At 38.1% G+C, this 20,992-nt stretch overlaps 1 protein-coding gene across 22 annotated transcripts in view; it reads left to right on the top strand.

Annotated features, from left to right (window-relative positions):
- AFDN (afadin, adherens junction formation factor) overlaps nucleotides 1-18,379 on the top strand; it is a 119,156-nt gene extending 100,777 nt beyond the window's left edge. For 6 of the 22 annotated variants that reach the window (XM_021544178.3, XM_077782090.1, XM_077782084.1 and 3 more), the window contains 6 exons: nucleotides 1,250-2,272; nucleotides 4,079-4,114; nucleotides 8,561-8,695; nucleotides 10,874-11,165; nucleotides 15,357-15,435; nucleotides 16,204-18,379. In XM_021544178.3, coding sequence (XP_021399853.1) covers nucleotides 1,250-2,272; nucleotides 4,079-4,114; nucleotides 8,561-8,695; nucleotides 10,874-11,165; nucleotides 15,357-15,435; nucleotides 16,204-16,348 — 1,710 coding nt within the window. In that variant the 3' untranslated portion in view covers nucleotides 16,349-18,379. Of the gene's footprint in view, nucleotides 1-1,249; nucleotides 2,273-4,078; nucleotides 4,115-8,560; nucleotides 8,696-10,873; nucleotides 11,391-15,356; nucleotides 15,436-16,203 lie in introns of all 22 variants that reach the window. The other 16 variants (XM_031504325.2, XM_031504324.2, XM_021544188.3 and 13 more) reach the window with 7 other exon arrangements.
- Nucleotides 18,380-20,992: the final 2,613 nt, after the last annotated feature.

Here is a 20,992-nt window from a genome sequence, read left to right on the forward strand (position 1 = left end):
ATTAAAGTTGTTGACAGACACTGAATTTGAGCTATAGCCTTAAGGCTGAAGACAGGGAAGAAAAGGATTTTGCTGAAGCAAAATAGAAGCTTTAACTCCTTACAAGCACTGAAAGTGTTAATAGTTTTTCCCTGCCAGACAATAGTTCTTTTAAGTTGAAAATTAGAAGAAAACAGAAGTAAAATTCTTACAAAAACAAAAAAAAACACTTTAATCTTTGCAGAGAGAACTTGGCTTGTAAAAAAAGCTGCTAAATGTCTTTTTTTCTGTTCTGAAGGCATTAGCAAGCTTTGGCTAGGTGCATCTTTACAGCAAATCTACCACAAATAACTGTGTGTTCAGCTCTGTTGGACTAATAGAGCATAAAAAATACACTTGTTCCTCTCAAAGAAGGCATTCTTTAGAGGTCATGGTTCAGGTCATTGATGGAGGAAAAGGAGTTTGCTTTGTTAGTCTTCTCTCAATTGTTGATAATTGGTGCATTATGTGTTCAGTGCTTAGCAGTTCCTAACATTTGAAGTATGAATATTTGCTTCAAGAAAATCATTAACATATTTAATAATCCTGGTTTATGGTCCAGTGTTCCTTTTCAGGTGGTTGTTCAGTGCAATGGGACCCAGAAGTTCTGTAGAAAAAGACTTGGTGTGTGATGCACTAAAGTGACAAAAATCTCAGACCATTATGCTCATGCTTGCCTGGATTCTGTACCCTGAATTGTGTTAGTAATGGGAGCTTCCTGCAGGACATCTCTCCTGTTAATGGAGCAGGATAGGCAGAGGCGCTCTTCTCTTTCTCTCTCTCTGCAGCTTTTGTGTTTGTTTTCCCAATAGGAAAGATGTTCAGTTAAGCCAGTTAAAGTCTGAATGGCAGAGCTGCTATGACTGAGCCACTGCTCAGAGCTACCAGGACTCTCATACTCACACGTGGGGGAGGGGGTGTCAAGGATAGTCCTGAGAAACTGTGCAAGTTGGGGAGGTTTTCAGCTTGAACTCGATTTTGCATTCATCATTCCTCCCAATCCACTTACCAGGCAGTTCCCAGAAGCTTGCTAACTCTTCCATCACTTGAATGAGTTAAGACCGAGAAGAATATTTTATTGTTGGTTTTGGGAAACTTACTGGGTATGGAAATGCTGAAATTCATTAAAAGTAATTACCTTCAGTAATAAAAATATGTCTTGTAAACCATTTTCAAGTATGTTTTAATGTGGATGGACTGTGATACACATGCCTTGTTTAATATTTTTCAGCGTGTAGCTCGTTCCCAGGAAGAGCTCAGAGACAAAGTTTTCCAGCCAGAGAGGAATCGTTTGGAGGTTGTTATACGGAAGGATGTGGAGTACATTGATCGGAAGTCAGACAGCGATCAGTGGATGAATTCATCTGTGGATTCTAGTACATCTAGCCAGGAACACCTGAATCATTCCTCCAAACCAGTGTCGCCTGGTTCTTGTTTAACTAAAAGTGGACCTGGCCGTTGGAAAACTCCAGCCACTAGCCAGCCGACTCCAGTGGCCATTTCCCAGCCCATCAGAACAGATCTTCCCCCTCCACCACCACCTCCTCCAGTGCATTATGCTGCTGAATTTGATGAACTACAAATGGATTTGCCTCTGCCTCCCCCTCCTCCTCCAAATCAGATAGGAGCACAAGCATCCTCCCAGGTAGCTGCTGCTGAGCGTAAAAAAAGAGAAGAGCATCAGAGGTGGTATGAAAAGGAAAAGGCACGTTTGGAAGAAGAACGAGAAAGGAAACGTCGTGAGCAGGAGAGAAAACTGGGCCAAATGCGTTCTCAGCCACTAATTCCTGCTCAGCCTGTAGTTCCTCCTGTCTCCCTTCAACAAGTGAAATCAGAAAAGCCCTCAACTTTGCAGAGATCTCAAGAAACAGTTATTCGAGAGCTGCAGCCCCAACAGCAGCCACGGACTATTGAGCGGAGAGATTTGCAGTACATTACTATCAGCAAGGAAGAACTGTCCTCTGGTGATAGCCTCTCTCCAGATCCGTGGAAACGGGATGCGAAGGAGAAACTGGAGAAGCAGCAACAGATGCACATTGTGGACATGCTGAGTAAAGAGATTCAGGAACTTCAGAACAAGGCTGATCGTACAGCGGAAGAAAATGACCGCCTCCGCAAACTCATGCTTGAGTGGCAGTTCCAAAAGCGACTGCAAGAATCAAAGCAAAAGGATGAAGATGATGATGAAGAGGAGGATGATGAGGTGGATACTATGCTCATCATGCAGCGACTGGAGGCAGAAAGAAGAGCAAGGGTAAAATCTTTTCTAGAAAAGAATACTGTAAATTTCTAGCTTGGTGGGTTTTCATACTTTGAGTATTTTGATATTCTTAGAGAGTAAAGGAGGATGATACTTTCTTAAATGGCTTGAATTTTAAAATTAATAACTTAAAGTGGTTTCATCAGTTAATGTATTGTGAAAGTATCAGTTACCTTTTATAGAATTCAATTTAGCAATTGAATTTACTTCTCTGGTTTTGGGAAGAGAAAAGTTCCCCTTGGATAAAGATTTTTTGCCATGCACCTAGAGTATGGTTGGAAGGTAAAATATGGCAGAAATTTGTTAGGTAAAGTAAGCAAAAACATTTGAAATTACAAAAGTTTGTAGGAGAATCAGGAATAAAAATAGTGTGATTTTTCCCTCCCCTCCCCAGTGTATTTACCTCTAGAAGTTTTTATTTATGGTCTTGGGTCATGAACAGAGACACTGAATGCATACTGTTTCCAGGGAGTAGGGAGCTGAACAGACGTTCCAGCTTGCTGGTCTGATACAGCTGCTACCTCTACCTTTACTGCCCAACAGTGCTGACTTCAGCAGTGGAAGGAGCATTGCTTGAGCCGTGTGGTTTTGGGTGGTGTAATAGCTCATATACCCTGTCTAGAGCTCCAGCTCCTACAGGCACAGATTTTTCATGGTCTCCAGTCTAATCAGCATCTGAGGTTTGCTTACCTTAGCTTCAGTTCTGTGACAGCTCATAATATATGCACTAAGTTAATACAACTGAATAGTACGGGGAAATTTTTAACCACTCCTGCTGGTGGCTGTTGTTTCCCAAGACTCTGCTAAATCTACTGTTATTGAGGAAAAAGTGTCTATAGGAAAAATCTGTTCTTTTCTGAATAACAGCATGGATTCCAAAATTACATACTAATAGCTATGCTTTTCCAGGCTTAAAACCTAGCTCTGTAATATGTTCAGTGTCTTCTGTGTGTTTGTCTTGAAAAGTTGACTTAATTCTCTGATAAGCAATGTTTAATTCCAGAGAAATGTTTGGACATGCTTGTTTTGACATTCAGAAATAGCTAGTGGCTTGAGTAGGATTTGAGTTCATGATTGATTGTTTTGGCAGCTTCATTTCCTAAACTTACTCTTCTCATATTTGCTACAGTCTGCATTGCTTTCCTTTTTTTTTTTCCCTTGTACCTAGCTTTGTTACTGTGTAAAACAATAAATATCTCAAACTTGGAAACTAAAGAAAAAAAAGCTAAATATGTATTCAGCAAACATGTTTCCCTAAAGTCCAGCATTGCTAAGAGGCAATTTGTGGCACATAGACAGTTACCTATGGGCATAAAAAATACGTGTAGAACGGCCATTTTAACAAACAGTGTCTTAAAAATTTTACTGTGGCAAGGCTAAGAAAGCCACATGTTAATAATAAAAAAAAAAAAGCCAGTTGTATTGCATAATGATATTAGTCTTCTCTGCAAGTGCTGGCTTTAAAGCACTGTTTGTGCATAAAGTTCTTCCAGCTTTTTGGAACACTTTGAAATGAAAAAATAACAGTTGTCTTGAACTGAATTAATGTTTGTTGATTACATTTCACTTTTAGAGATGCAATTAAGTAGCTTCTTTTTGGAACTACTGAGGTGTTGCATGAGTCAATACTGATAAAAATTTTGGATTATTTGTTTTCATTTCTGTATTTCACATTTATGTCCATTCAGTCCCTCATTCTAAAGCAGCCAACTAAACAAAATGCTTTTGAAATAGCACATATCTAACCTATCTTTATTTACACTGTGCATCTTTCTTTTTTTCCCTTCTTATTACCTGCAGCAGACTGCTGTGCCAGCAATCTCTGTTCTAGATTTGGTATGTTTGTTTCTTTCTCTTCAATATCTGTTTCCTATTTCAGTTCCTTATTAATATTATTAATAACAGCCCTATGTTCTCTGGATGACGATTTAGCATATTTGGGTGTTCAGAGATCATTATGATACTGTAAGCAAGCATGCATTTGAGTGTTTTCAGATACAGTGATTCCTTCCTCTTAGATGTTGTGTTCTGCTTGCAGACTTGATTTGTTTGTTGCAGCAGTAGTCTAACATAAAACTGTATCTGCTGTTTTATGCAATTTTGTTTACAAAATCTTATTAATAACTGCATGAATAGACTGTGAGGTAAGATTGCTTCCTTTTCCTTTCGCACCCATGCATGTTTTAGAAGAGCTCTAAGAACACTTCCTTTATAGTTTGAAGGGAAATTGTACTGAGAGCCTAATAATACAGCATACTTCTTCAGCAACAAACCTTGTTGTTTGCAGGTGTTACAGGTGTTTGGTTTTGGCATTAATATAAGAATGGATTGTAAACTCAGAAATTTTTTCCAAACTGGTATTTCCAAGTTGGTTGCATAAGCATGCAGTCATTAAGTTACAATATAATTTCCGTTTCAATTGGTTAGTACTATTCTCTTGCATCTAAAACATGACAGGCTTTCAAACTGGAGCAGTGATTGCTATAACTCCAGCTAATTTTGTATTTTATTGCACTTACTGAACATGGAAAATGAGTTTTGTAGGCTTCCAGAGCAGAAATACATCCCCTTCAAAGTCAATTTCTGTATAATTAGTGTCCCAGTTTTAAAAGAAAGGTGATGCTAGTAAAATTTAATTTGTGCTGCTTGAAAAAAACTGTCAATGTGTTGGTTCAAAATATGGATTTGGATATTCAGCACTGCCTTATGAAAAGGAAAATAACGTTTTAAAATGCATACTACTGGTAATTCATAAAACTCATAAAAACACATAAAAAAGGTGCTCAGTTTTGTATCTGTGTATTATGTGAGTGTTAAGCAGTTTACAGCAGTGGAACCAGGTGTAGCATTTCACCTTTCTGAAGTAATGGACAAGCCAGGAGTCATGGACTTAGTATCTTATCAATATTTTCTTATTACTACCTACATTTTTTTGCTCAAACCTTGATTCCTGGAGCTGCAGTTAGATAGACAAAATGCTTTTCCAAGCAGACTGCAAACATCCAGATCTTTCAGGGACAGGAGCTTGGTGAAGGCAGACGGTATCACCAGCTTGAAAAATGGATTAGACAAATGCATAGACATGAAGCCTGCAAACAGCTACTCAGAGGATTACACAAGGCTGGACCAGCTGACATCTCTAGTAGTGTGCTAAATGCCTGGGGAATACTAGAAGAAAAGGCCAGGCTCATGTGCAGCTCTTCTTGCCATGGTCAGAGACATCAGAATACTGGGCTAGATGGATGCATGGCCTGAATCAGTTGATGATCTATGATGTTCATAAATTTAGCTTTAAAAAAAGATAGCAAGCTAATTTTAAAATAGTTGAACACTACACCCAGCAAATACCACTTTTTCATAATTTCATGATTTTTATTCACGTGACTTTCAAAACATAAACACATTTAAACAATGCCACTTCATATACCCAAGTAATTTTATTTCTAAAAAATCTCCAAAAACAACAACAAAACTTTCGCTGTTTCATGCTTTTTTATATGTCTAGGGTGAACATTGTTGATAGTTGTTCTGCTAATTACAAGGCTGAAGGAAGGTGATGAACAGTTAATACAAGAATTGTCAGCTTAGATAGTGTTTGTTTTTTAAACTCCCCAGGCTCTATGAGCTCTGACACAGCTTTTTAGCTGTCACTAAATAAATAGGTATAAATTTAAAGTTGTCCTGGAACATCTTTTAGAGTGTTATAAGCAGTGCTTGGAGAAATGGACGTTGTCTGAAATTTGAGGCTTCCTGGATTTGAGAATGGCCTGCTAGTCCTGTGAATATCTTAACATTCCTGATAGGATCAGCCCACTGACCCCTTTACCAGGAGCAATAGTTTGGAGGAGAGGTGGACGTCTCTGCCCTTTTAGGTGTAGGAGTAGTGTTGTGAGTGTATGTTGGTGATGGGGAGACAGAGTTGTGTGGCTAATGGTTGGCACTTTGCAGTAGAGCTGGGTCAAGGCAGGGGAAAAAAATTGGTGCTTTGTGCTCAGCTGCTTTGCTAAGTTACCTGTGGGAGAATGTTCTTCTCTGTCACTCTGGTTGTACGAATTAGCTGCTCTTCTGATTCTATTCTATTTTCTGTTAAAATAGAAACATATGGCTTTGGAGGAGACGTGGAAGTACAGTAAATCAGGTGAAAACATGACTTTTAAACAAGAGAAAAACTGATTGGGATAGAGAAGCATCCAATCAAAATACTCAACTGGGGAATCTTATAGCCTTCTCACTAGAAGTGGGATTCAAAGCTGATTTTCCTTTGCATCTTGAAAATTCGGGGTGAAGTTAGAACTGGGTACTGTTGTATGTACAGAATTACAGACACAAATGCCTGCAAGTCCTCTGGCATACCTCATCATACCACTGCTCTCTGCCTTCATCTGGGAATGCTCCAAAGTAGAAACTAGTTAGTGATCATCAAGAAATGTCATCTCTTAATAGTTGCTGTGTTCGCACTTCTGCCTTCCGTATAATTTTTAGCCATTTTCCTATAGGTATTCTGTTTAGAATAGCCTCTGACCTGGATGCAGTTGTCTTTACAATTCTTACGATTCAGATGTTAACAACAGCTCCCAGGTGGGCAGCTGAGTCACTTTTGCCTTCTTTCTGTAGTTATGATCAGAAGATAATTAAATAAACCAGTCCTACTTTCTCTTTAGTTGGAAATTGTTTCTCATTTAAGTGTTTTTGAATAAGAATATTTGCTGGTAAGCAGTGAGGCATCCATGTCATAACCTGGGAGCAGTAACTGCCATGTTCAGGGTGTTTCTCTAATGTAGTTGGGACAGGAATTTTCCTGTATTTTCTCACCATGCAGTTTTTGCTTGCCTTTTTATTATTATTATTAAGAGGAAATGGCTTCTCTTGTATAAACTCTTGTGAGTTACTAGCTGTCTTTCCTTTTGACAGCAATATTATCTCCTTTGCTAAAATAATGTCTTCTAATAAATAAGACAAGAAGTCTTAATCCAAGCAGGGTTAACCACTCTGTTCCCTGCTCTGCAGTGCAAACTGAGCTTGATCTTTGTCATTTTCAGTTAGGAATTACAAAGTTTTAGCCCTAAATAAAGGGATTTACATGGAGGTAGTATTCTCTAAAATACATTCATCAAATTAATTTTGTTCTGTAGCTTTCCCACTCAAAAATGAACAATGGGGAAAAACAGTTGTAAGAAAATTAGCCAAACTGTTTAGACTTTTTTTATTAATTGACTGGCCAGGAAGATACTTGCATGAAGGTTGACCTCACAAAGTCTATTAAAGATTTAATTTCTCTTTCTCTCTTGTACTGCTTTGTGTCTTAAGAATCTTTTTCTGTAAGTGAATTTGGATTGTAAAATAAAATCCATAAGTAGAGAAGTATCCCTATTACATGCAGTTTATAGCAAGATCAAATCATTTGTTGATTTATACTAATGAGGATTTAAAAAACAAAAGTTGTGTGGAAGGAAAAAAAAATACTTTAAAACATAGCAACAGTAAGAAATAACACAGCATGCGGTACAGTTAATTTCTTCATGTATTACTGGGCCAGTGAATTTTCCTGTCCATCAGGGGCTTATATACTGTTAGCTTTAAATAATCAGGCAAAGTTTGGATTGTGCTCAGTTTTCCTATCTGTGCAGCATCATAAGCGTTTATAAATCAGTATTATTTGTTGGACATGAGTTGTTCTTGTGAGCTGTTTCATCCCAGTAGTCAAAAGTTTTCTTTCCTTCACTCTTTGCTTTTTCCAAAACCCATCTGCTGCAGATAAAGTGGGAGATTTTATTTCCTGAGACTATTTGCAGACTTGCTGAATGAGCCTGTTACTTTAAATGGATTGACCCTTTGGCTAATGAGTCATGATTTTCCGGTGCTTAAATTCTAATCCAGATTGAAAAAAACAATTGACTGCTGGAGCTGTGGGCTGTTGGCTCCAAGTATTTAATTTCATTTTACTGTACCTATGAGACTATGGTTGTTGAAGCTCTTTGGGACATGAATCACCTCAGTCTTCTACTGGGGATTCATACATGACTGCTAAAAAGGTCTCCCTGAGTAATTTGTGCTTTTATGTATGTAGTTCTGTGCGCCTCTATTTTGCTTTTTTTTTTCCTTGAGGATTTTAGGCAAGCCAGTGTAACAAATCATACTTGAAATGGCTGGAAATCATATTGATGGATCTGTAGCATAGCATTTTCAACTGAATGAGATAATTTTAGATGCCAGTATTTCGTTACCTTTTCTTTTGCCCATTTGGCCCATGTGAGTGACCAATTAAAATTGTGTCTCTGTTAGTTACAGGATGAAGAACGCAGACGGCAGCAACAATTGGAAGAAATGCGGAAACGAGAAGCAGAAGACAGGGCCAGGCAGGAAGAAGAGCGTAGACAGCAAGAGGAGGAGCGGACCAGGAGAGAGGCTGAAGAAAAGGTTGTGGTTTTCTGAGTGCCACAGGGGTTCTTGCAGGCCTTTCCTCTTCAGTCTGGCCAGTACCAGCTCAGTGTTGGGTTAGCAGGGTTTAAACACAGCAGCCCTGGTGATAAGGGTCATGGCCCAAGGCTTCAGTTTGTCCTATCCAGGCCAAAAAGGAACTAAACAAATGGCCCTCTCCTGGTGGCTGGAGTTGTCTGGAGTTGCAGAAACAGTACTGTGAGCTTAGTGCCTGAAGGTTTTTGGCAGTGGGAAGGCTCTTACCTTCAGAGACTTTCTGAAAATTATGGAAGAAAGCAGCTACTTCCCATTTCTCTTCAGCTCCCGTAATGAATCGCATACATTCTTTATTATCATGGCTCAGTTAGTGTTGTTGGGTTTTCCTGTGTCCCAGAGATGGCACTTAATTATTGCTGTAGTATTTTTTAATATAGATACAGAGAGAAGTATGAAATACAGTGGAGTAGTGATGAATATTCCATATTGTTTTTTATGTTTGGACTTTGGGAGGGAAGTGGTTTCTAGAAGGCAAGTAAATAATTTTAACAGATAAGTGTGCAGTCAAATTGTAGAAATTGAGGGTTGTAGTTTCCTTTGAAACATTATACATGAATATGAGAAGCTTTACTGATAAAACTAGAAGACAGAATTTATTTGACTCAGCATGTTTCTTAAGACCTTTTTGTTCCTAGAGAAAGCAGTTACTTCTGCTCAGTTTGCAAGTTGGTAACACTGACTTCAGAAAGAAGGCTAGCTTTTAAAGTTGTTCATCTTGGAAGACTGAGCAAATGCATTTTAAAAGCCCCCAAAATTTAGATATATTAAGTATGTTTATTTATTTTTCAAGCTTCATTAAATTTTTTTCCATAAACAGTGTAGTTTGAGTGGAAGAGGTGGTAATAAGAGAGAAGTGAGGAAGGTGTATCTGGAGTGAAGAAAGTGTTTAAAAGTATACTGTAGGGACCTTAAATGAAACCAAGAGAAAACAACTATGGCTTTCTTAACTTCTGACAATGATGCAGCTAAATGGCATTTTGATCACACTAGAAAGAGTTTTCATTGACAGATGTTGACTGAGATACTTCTACCAACTCAGAATTGAGTGCCATCAGTAAAATGGTTTTAGACAGTAGTACAAGGAGATGAGTTTCACGTCTTTGCTAAGATTAGATCTGTTTATTATTTTTTCAGGAGAGTTCACTCAGTGTTGGGAAGATAAGCATTCAAGGTGGATTTTTTTAAAACACGTGTTTTAAAACCAGAAATGATGGTTATTCCAAATGTCATGCATTCCCAGCAGAAATTATATAATGCTTATACCCAAAGGGTTTTGCAATGCACATGCAGTTCCCAAATACACCTCATTTGTCATCAAACTACTGAATAAACCCTTGTATTAATTTACAATGTGTCTGAAACAAGAGTGAGCAGAATTAAATGCTATTTAGTTTAAAAACAGAACAGTCTTTTAAAGAGGAAGAATATGTAGAAGATATTTCATGGCCTTTTAAATGGTCAGTAACCTCATATAAATATCATTAGCATAGTTTCTGTTTTAAATGCCTTTTAACAGCATTTGTTTGCCTGGAAAAGTTCTTTGTAGTAATTTTTTTGTGTGAAAGTAGTTTTCCTGGTGTTCATACTAGGAACTTTGTTAGGAGTCATCTATTCCAAGGCTCTGTTGACATTGTATAAGCACGAAACAAAATTACAGAGTTCCTTTTGTAAGATGGTAGTTAATTTTAGTTATTTTCATCTCCAACAGATTCTCTACAGCTTTAGTAAATCTGAACCTTATTAACTGTAGTTACAGTTTGAGTAATAAATGTTGGAATGCCCTTAGTTTACACAGACAGTTGCTTTAGTGACCACAGGCAGCGGTAAATCTGTAAATAACAGCTACACTGTGTTCCTGGATGGCTGCTGTTTTTTTGCAAATGTGACAGTTTAACCACTGGCCAAATGCCAGTTCAGCCACAAAAATCATTCACTCTTAGTAGTAAATATATTGTAACAAATATTCCCAAAGAATATTTGTGCATATAGATGCCCTGCTTATTGCCAGAAAAGGAGATAACAAAGATTGACGCAAGATGATTGTAGCTCAGTGATGGAAAGCTTAAATCTCATGGATTGAGATGTCTGACCACTGTGTTTCTGTTTCCTCTGGGCTTTCAGAGGCGCCAGGAAGAGGAGTATTACAGTCGCTTAGAGGCTGAAAGGCGCAGGCAGCACGATGAAGCTGAACGAAGATTGCTGGAACCTGACGAGCCTGGTCTGTACAGACCTCCACTTCCACGGGAATATGAACTCCCATCCCCAACCCCTTCATCTAACGCTCCTCCTCCCCCACCTCAGCGAAACACCTCTTACCTCAAAACACAGGTCCTCTCCCCTGACACGATTTATACTGCCAAGTTTGTTGCATACAATGATGATGATGATGAGGAGGAGGATTCCAATCTAGCAGGTCAGGATAAGTACTCCAGCACAAGAAAATCTTATGGTGACTTTCCTCCTGCCACCCTTAAGCCACAGCAGCCCTCCCGCCAGCCTCGCCCAGTTTCAGATGGCATCTTTCTTTCCAACTCATTCCAGTCATCTCCTGTCAATGCCAACAGTACTACTGCCAAAAAAAGCCAGCCCTTGCCCCCATCAAACAAACCAAGTTTCATCCATGCCGGCAGCTCTAAAGGTAGAAACAATGAAATAAGTCATCTCTACAAAACTGTCCTTGTATTTTCAACTCCAGGGCTCTAGATTGAATCACTTATTTTGTGATTCCCCCTCCCTTAATCATTTGAATCACTTATTTTGTGATTTCCCCCTCCCTTAATCACTATCTTCACTCTGGTGATCTAACTTAAATCCTGATATTAATATGAATCCTTCAATTTTTAATTATTTTGATCTCTCAAATTTTCTTGTTCTCTACCCAAACTTTTCAAAAGCAAAATTCAGTCTTTCATGTATGAATCAGAAATTATTTAACTGCTTCTCAATCAGTTTGAAGTACTGTTGGTTTTGGCTTTCACTCTGTATCTCTAAGTGATTTGTTTTGTATGACTGACTGCTGTTTACTCAGGGCATCTGGAAGTGCACCTTTCTTGAACACAGGAAACCTCTCCTAATGGGTTCATGGACAGAACTTATCTTCTGCTTTTTTGTTGGTACCAGGGTTCTTTCTCTTTTAATAGTGTGTGCAAATGGCTTTAAAAATTACATTTGTAGATGTAGATCTTAAATACAAAAGCACCAAGAGAAATACAGGTCTTGCAGTTAGTTTCATGTATTAGGCACCAGTCCTGAATTTCTGGTTTGTACAGTGCAGTTTCCTTGCAGAGAGACAAAAATCTAGATTTCATCTTAGTACCATTTGCTTTACTCCTTCCCTTCTACATCTCTGTGTTTCTTTGACTCCTCATCTTCTTGTTGTTTAACTTTAGGCCAACCATAATGAAGTTTAATTTCAGTTAGAGTTATAGCTGCCAGTAACTTCAGCACCCTATTTTACCTGCCGAATACTAGTTGAACTATACTCTTGACTTCAAAGCTAATTCAGTCCAAAATTTGGGGATTTTTATTAAACTGATGCTGTATAGGAGAAATCTTGTCTACTTGACTCTCTGAGTATGTCTCACCCTGATAAGATTGCACTTTATTGACATAATACTTTGTCTTTAAACAGCAGCATCTGCTGGTACTTCTACTTTGTTTTCTTCTATGTTCTTTTGAAGGTGGTTGCCATGACATTTTCCTAGTTTATTCTTTTAACTTACACTGGAGGTTAACAGGTGCCTCACAACCAACTCTGTGATCAGTACATCCTTCTATACTGAAAAAGGTCACCTGAGATCCCAAGGGAAAGTGTTTATGCTGGCTTCTAGCTGAAGGGTCAACTTGTTTGCTGGATTCAAGACTCAGTTGCACAGGTGGAATCCTATAATATGTTATATCCCTCATCACTTTTTTGGCCACCTAACAAATTATGAAAATTGTTCACTTGCTTTATTCAGCAGTGTGCCTTGGGCATAGGGAGGATATGAGCCTCCAAATAGGTTCTGTCTATTAGAAGCAATTCTAATCCAGCTGCAATAGTATGTGAATCTGATTTAGGATATATACAAGGCCACAGAACTGCTTGTCCACATCCTGTTCAGTTGAGGCTCAAGTCATCCTTTCCTTTGCAGCGCAAATTAGCTTCTGCTACAGTTGAACTGTTTCCAGTGCTGAAGAGAAGCTCTGCACAGTATTGCATAGTTTTTAATACTGCTGAAGGGACAGTTTAGCTCAGTTATAATTACTGTCCCGCTGGTGCAGTTCATGATTAGTAATTCCACTGTTTGTGGTCAGCACAACACCCAAGTTGCATAAAAAAGTATCCACAGTGATTATCCTGTAAAGGTGGGGGAAGCCTGGTAATTTATGCTGGTGTTGTCTGTGAGATCTCAGGATATAGCAGTCTCTGTGGTACTAGTCTCTCTTCTGCAAGCCCATCTGTCACTCCTGTCTGACTCTGTAATAGGTTCTGAATCTTAAAGAAAGGTGAGGGAGGGTTTTAGCTTTCCAATGTGTTTTCATTAGACTGGAGTATAATTCTGGATGCTGCCTGCTGTGTACTACCGTAATGCCTACTACTGCACACGTGAAATCACTGATAAACCCACAACCACTTTTGTACCAGAAGGACTTCATCTTTTGAACACTAGATACCACAAAGAATTAAGAATATTCTGAAACGGCAGGCTTCTGACATGAAACATTGGTACTGTATGTCTGTACTTAATTTTTTTTTTTTTTCTTTCAAAGGTCTTTCTTTTTCTAGGAATTCTTACTTGAAACTGACTATAATAAAAAGTAAAATGTACCTTCCATAACAGCATGTAGGCTTGCAAAAGCCCTTGCTTCCCTTCCCTATTTGGCACTTTGAAGGCTGTACACGTAATGAATTAGGCAACCCTAGAGCCATCAGTCACTATTTGTCACCACCACTCTCCCTGCCTCCCATCATCCACAACCATGAATGCCATTTAGTATATATAATTGCATTTTTAATCCTGCTTTCTGTTAATATTAATTGAAAAATTAATCTCAGGAAGGTGAAATGTTCAGTGGTATTGTGTGCACATTTGTTTTTCCTGGAAAACAATCGAAAGCACAATTTGCAAAGATTCAGTTAGGGATTTGGTAACAATTAAGGACTATTGTAGTATGATGCTTCGCCTTTAATAGCCTAATTCATAAACCATACAACTAATTCTGAATACTCTTATTTCATAATTTTTAAAATAGCTATGAGAACAGGTTAACTTCACTTGATTGCTCAAGCTTCTATGAAGACTGCCTGCGTAATGTACAAAGCCGTTTGCACAAAATGCAGAATTCACTGTGCAGTTTGACCATCTCCCATCTTGCTGACTCTGTTACATTCCTGTCCTTTGCAGCTCTTTCCTGTTCTGAGTGTTAACTCTAGTAAACCATGCTTCTGCAAATTTTGTTCTCGTGCTTTCTTCCACTGGGTCTTCAAAGACCATTGGGTCAGGTCACTAGGGGAAAAGTCAACACCCAAATGAAAACCACTATCCAAATGCATATGAAACCATGAACCACAGCCTGTGGATCCAGCCACAAGCTTTTCAAAGTAAGGAAGGCAGTACTTACAGGAATGTAAGACTCACAGCTGAGAGGAAAAAATCTTTATATGCCTGACATACCTAGTATGATTTGGTTTGCTGCAATTTTCTGGTGGAAAAAATTTGGCCTACAACACATTAGCTAAATTGGTTTATGTGTTCTAGCCTCATTCAGAATTACTGAATATTTCTGAGAAGTTAGATATACCAGTGGAAGAAGCAAACATCTCCTTTTGTACCAAAGAAGGTTCACAAGACATAACATGTATGATATTGAAACCAGAACTGTCCTGTCTGAAGATGAATTTGAGTAGTGTGCTGACACTTTTTACTCTTTTCTTGACAGTTACTAAGATCATATGGTCTTAAATATAAATTAAATTATTAAACTTCTGATTGGAAATAAAAGGTTTTGTCTTGTGGCCTTTATGAGAAATTAATATAATGTGTAAAACCTGTGTGTTATATCAACTTAAAGGTGCAGAGCTTCAAGAGTACTTAAAATTTAAATTCAGGGGCGAAAGGAAACGGCCATCTTCCAAGTGATAAGGTTGCATATCAGACTTAACAGAGACTAAAATTCTGATTCTGCTGAATTGCAAAGATGGTGAATACTAATCTTTGCTTACTTTTAACCTCAGAAAGAGAAGAGCTGCAGCTAACTTAATTCCTGTGGAGTTTGTCACAGGATAATGAAGGGTGTTGCTCTTTCTGTTGATCTCCGTGAACAGCTTCTAGTGTCTGTTTTATAATAAGCCATAATAAGATAAAGACCATGATTTGGCATGTGCTGGATAATCTAAATAAAATGGGTTCCAAATTAGAAATTAAAAAAAGCCATTTTAAGAGGGCTGGAATTTAATAGTACTGGGATAAAATATTCTAGAGGTCAGATGATCTCTGATTATTTATGTATCTCATTTGAGATTGTTTCTTGAAAGAAGCACTGCACCTTTTTGAAGGAATACAGTATAAAACTTTTGTGTTGTAGCTATTGTCCTTAAACTTACTTCTTTCTTTTGCATAAGGAATAAATTCATACACTGGATCTACAGGAGCAGCTGCTGGAGAAGTGTATCGGGATCCAAGAGACAAAAGATCTAAAAGGTGATATACAGGAGTCCACTAGTTTTTATACAATTGATTTGGCTAACTTCTGCAGTGTTTTTTGTTGTCGTCATTGTATCTCTGGGGGCTACTCGAGTTCTTCTATTTGGGTCTATTATTGGTTACTATAAAACAAAACTAAGTTCTCTTTACAAGTCCTTAGATGATTTGAAGCACTGCTGAACAGCAACAAGTTTTGGCACTACAGCTAAGTAAACAAAAAGATCACTGTAAATGAGCGACTTCAGCTGGTTTAGGTGCATTTATAAATCTGAACAGTACCTTTCCAATGGGATTCTTACCAAACTTGTAATAAGCATAAATTATTTAAGCTATAAAGATATCTCATTGAGGCTTTTCCATGTAGCATGCTGATGATGGGACAAGAAAACATTTGTCTTCCTGGGTTTTTTAAGTGCTTTTTCTTAGAAATGTGCCACCACAGAAAAGATTTCTAGTTTAGCCAAAGCAGTAATGCTATGCTAGCACAGGCAGAGCCTTAGTTTATGACCTGCCATTCATGTTGAAAATTGGCAAGCATTTCTATTTATTTTGACATGTAATAAATGGTCAAGTCATGAATTTCTCCTAAGTGATAACACAATGTCAGAGTTAAAGGTATGTGTGAGGAACAAAGCCTTTCAGAAGACAGAACAGAGACTACTTTGCTGTAGTCCAAGAAGCTGTCATTACATGTCATCAAGAATGATTATGTTTAAGGATCTTGTAGATGAGAATTATAAAAAATACTTTTTGTTTCCTTTCCAGTCAAGATGCAGATTTACCTGGAGCACCAGAAAATCTGACGTTCAGGGAACGCCAGCGACTTTTTTCACAGGGTCAGGATGTATCCAATAAAGTAAAAGCTTCTAGGAAACTAATGGAACTGGAAAATGAGTTGAACACAAAATAAGATTAAAGCACCTTACCAGATGTAACAGATGATCTCCAAATTGAGGGATTGAGACTGGGGGCACACTACTAAGTATGTACAGAAAATGAATGTTTTCTGAAAGGAGTGACTTTGATTCCTCTATATCTAAGACTGTTAATTAAGACTTAGAGATGTTGCAATAGCAGGAAAACTGATTACTTTGCCAGGAGCTTGTGGCTTATACAATGAAAGCACTGTAAATTTTTAAAGATACAAATCACGTGAAGGTAACTTTTTTCTGTTTTGGGGGTAAAGTTCTTTTGCACCAGACCAAGTAGCACTTGTCAGAGATAAGTTCTGTTTCCTGGTGTTTTACAGACACACTTTTGTTTTAGCTGCTGAGCAGAGAGAGTGAGAGTAGCTTGAACTGCCTAAACTGTGCACTCGTAAGTAGTATTTTAGGTTGTTTGACAAGAAGCCAATGTCTGGGCCACCTTAAGGTTTCATATGCAAGTGTGACATACTGTATGGTGTTCACTGAAGGATCACCATATCAATACAAATCTTACCACTACTTAGTACTGGAATAACACACATTCTCTAGATAGAATCTTGGAATAAAAATGTTTCTATTCCTATGTATTTGTTGGGTCTAAAATGGATGCCTAAGATTTTATCTGTAGTTATGGAAAAGTCTACGTTGGTGTATTCCCACTATATGTGCTTCAGACTTTTAAAAAATGTGAAGATAACAACCTTTGGATAACTGTTTCATTAAAAATTACATAAGCAATAGATAGTAGGCTACACTTAGTGGCCCTTCATCAGCTAGGACCAAAACATTAGTAGTGTGTTAAAGGCAAGGATTACTGTTAGAAAGTGAGCAGAACATGTGGGTATGTTTTGTGAGAAATTCAGAATAGAAGTTATTGGGCAGTTAGGCCTGGAACAGTATTGATGAGTCTATTATTATCAGTCCAGCAATAGTTGTTTTTTTTTCTATGGTGATATCAGTTGGCATATTAGAGATGAAGACTGAAGTGTAAAGCATCAAATACAGTACTGCAGTCTAGAAGTGGGAATGTTCATAAGGTCACTGACAGAGCTGGTGTGCTAGCAAGGAACCATCCCTGCTCATGCTGAGAAGGCAGTGCTAGTGAGCTCCTTTTCCATCTAACTGGCTTTACTGACATCCTATTACAGTTGTACTGAAAGCCTTTTTGGCAGTTCAAGCTATTTTTTCACACTGTTATAGCCTTATTTAATTTTTAATTGTTAATCTTTTTCCTCCCACTATTTCCTCAGCTATGCTTATGTGGCTGATGATGTTGGGAGTAAGGACCTCATCAGAGTCTTTCTCATTGTGTGATGTTAAGACAATATATATTGTGATTCCAAACAAATTTTCTATTTGACAAAGCCCTTTACTGGCTTTAGATGATTTTTTTCCTGTATTATATTGTTCTCTTATAAATATATATTTAGGGATTTGTGCACACTTCCAAATACAAAGGGGTAGACTTTCACTGCCTTAGGAAAGAAATCACTTTTAATAAGAGTTGTATGATAAATAAATGCAAGTTAATGAAAATTGGAGTGTAAATATTTTTTACGTATTTCAGGTTTCTTATTTGAAAGTGTGCTTTTACCGTTTCACCTGTTAAATATGAAGTAGAAGATTAAACTAGTTCAAAGTGTTAATGAAGGATCTGCATGCTTGCTATGTCTGTTCATCAGCAAAAGCAAGCCTCTCCCAATTTATCTTGAGAACACTAGCAGCCTTACAGTGACAAATTTTTCTTGAGGAAAAAAACTTATGCTGTGGCTGAATTACTGTTGCTGCTAGACTCTGAAAAAGGCTTAGCAAAAAAATACCTATAACCTTCAGTTGAGTGGATTTGGCCGCTATTGGGCATTCGGGTCAAGTGTGAATATGTGTAAAAGTGCTTTTCATATTTGTCTGTGCATTATTTGAAAAAAAGAACATCAAAACTGCTGTAGTTTCTCATTTCTACTGTATTTCACTTGCAACCTATTTTTAATAAAGTTTGTATTGCATTTAACTTTGCATTCAATGTTTTTTTGTATTCTTATTTAATTCTGCATTCCTAACAACATTATCATAAAACAGAAGGGCTCTTAATATGTTTTGCCTTGCCTGTCCTCTTAAAATGTATTTATGAGCAAAGTTAGTGTATCTCATATGAAAACTTCAAATTAATTTTACATGGAGAATCAATAGAGGCTGGCCTTCAGTAATCAAAGAGGAGACTTTCTTAGCCTGTTTAATACCTATAGTGCTGACTTGAAGTGGTTTTTACAGCTTAACCAGCACTTTATGAAGTAGTAAATACCACTGGTGTCGATTATTCAGACTAATCACACTGTATTTGTATCTTCCTTAAGTGCAAAGTTGTTTTTGTAACAGCAAAGAAGAGCCTAGAATGTGGCATCTTTTGGAAAAGTAAATCGTGCATGCAGAGTCTCCACTGGGATTGCTGTGGTTAATGGGAGTCAGCAGTTCAAACTCTGCTTGGGGAGGGAGCCTGGCCCCAGTGAAGTGCTGTAGATGCCTTCTGCTGTAGCTGTACATCTGCTGAACATGGGATTTGAGAGCCTCCTAGAACCTCAGAAGAACTCAACTTCTCATTTTGAATGTAGAATGTCTAGAATAGAAGGAAATTGAAACAATCCATTATTCTTCTGTATGCAAGTCCCTCAGTCTGAACAAAAAGTGGTGTATTTGAGTCTGTAGTTGTTGCAGCTGCGAACTTTGTCATAGAAACTTTTATTTCCAGACCAAGCTATTCCAGGTGTTGTGAGAGGAACTGTGTGTGATGTGCAGCAGAGACAACGCATTTTCAGTGGGGAAAAAGTTTTGGGCTATGCCTTCATGTCGAGTTTGCTCAGTGAGCACACTAGTGTGATGCTGTTGGGCAGTGTAGCGCCTGCATTGCTTTAGGGACATGAGCTGTCAGCCTTGGCAGTACAACTCTTGGTGCTTTTACTGACGAGGGCCCTTACAGTGGTAACTGTGTTAAGTTATATTTGCCTATGCAGTCAGCTCTCTACAAAACAAATAATTTTAAATCTGTGTTACATTCTCCCTTCTGCGCCTATCATCCATATATACTGTTTTTCAACTCCTTTAGGTAGTCTGTACTACAGTCTTGCTGGGTTTGAGGGAAAGGCAAGGAAATGGAGATATTGACCGAGTCCGTAGAATGCATCCCATTCCCTGAAATAATTGGCAATATACTTGATCATACAGATTGCTGTTTGTATATCAAGCAATGAGTAAGTACCCAAGTAGCAGAATAAACAAGATTATTCTTTACCTCCTAATTCAATTAGACAACACAAAACATAGTGCTGGTAAAAAATGAGCTTTAGTAGTAACAGTCTTAAAACACATGCAGTGACTCGTGTATGTGATGATAAGAATTGGCGCTTCCTCCTGTTTTGTCAAATGATACTGCTGTCTCAAGTCAGTTACCTGTTGTGTGTTCCAGAAGGCAAAGCCTCACAGGTTAAAAATTTGGAGTTGGCTGACTTCTTTATCAACCGTAATGGCAGGTGAACTTAATGAGACCACAGTGCAATACGCCTGGCCAGAGAATCTCAGTTTATTGTTACTGACAGGTGCTCAGAACTCAACTACAGTTACCAAAAATGTGCAGTGACATATTTACAGCTTCACCAAATAATGTTTATGGGCTGTGTGCAGTACAGCAGTCTCGAGTTACCATCTGGTGAGTGTGGAGAATGTCACCTCATAGGGGCAGTAGAAAATGTGGGGACATACAGCAGAAACTCTCTGTGTTTGGCAGAAGAGGCATAATGGCCTTCTCTCCTGGGCTTTTACCCTAGATGCTTTTCTACCCATTAGGAATGTTGCAATGGACAGCTCATCAGAAGTTTATGGAGCTGGGACCTCTTGGGTCTTGTTGTCTCCACCTCTGGAGTTAAAGTGAAATGCTTCAGAAGTATTCAAGACAGTGCTTACTTAATAGTATCCAAAGATTTGTAATGCAGTGACAGATTTTATAATCTACCTGTGGTATTTCATTGATGCTAAAATTAATAGAGTTAAATGTGGATAAAATTCTATGAAATTTCTGGCCCTGAAGTTCCACAGAAGGATCTATAATATGGCAGGGTCTTGAATTTGCAGTGGGAATATGGGATCAAATTGATGAAAGTTGGGGGAAAAAAGATTCTTCAAAGTAGGGAATCAGTCTTAGAAGAGTGTGCTGCCTGCCAGTACACCAGTCTGGCAGTCTCATTTAAAAAAAAAACAAACTGGATTTTATAATTCTTTCTCTCCCAGGTCTCACCATCAGGCTGTTTCATTCATCAAGCAAATTCTAAGTTTTGAAAGTAAAAGGAAAATCCATAAGATTTGCTGCTGTTATGAAGAGTCACACATCATACTGAGATTTTTTTGTTTTCCTACTGATGGGACAATTTTCAGTTCTATTTGACCGTCAGAGGTGCATACAGAAATTACAGGAATAGTGGGTGCTCAGTTTTAGGTTACTACTTCAAAGGGTGCTAGTAAGTTAAGTCTTGTCTGTTAAAGCCTACAGAAACAAGATCCTTAATCTCTTTAATAGTGGGTACAATCCACAGTAAGGGAGAGATCAACTATTACACTTCAGAGGTGAGACTTCTGGGATGAAG

Source organism: Lonchura striata, chromosome 3 (assembly GCF_046129695.1).
Source record: "Lonchura striata isolate bLonStr1 chromosome 3, bLonStr1.mat, whole genome shotgun sequence".
NCBI lineage: Eukaryota > Metazoa > Chordata > Aves > Passeriformes > Estrildidae > Lonchura > Lonchura striata.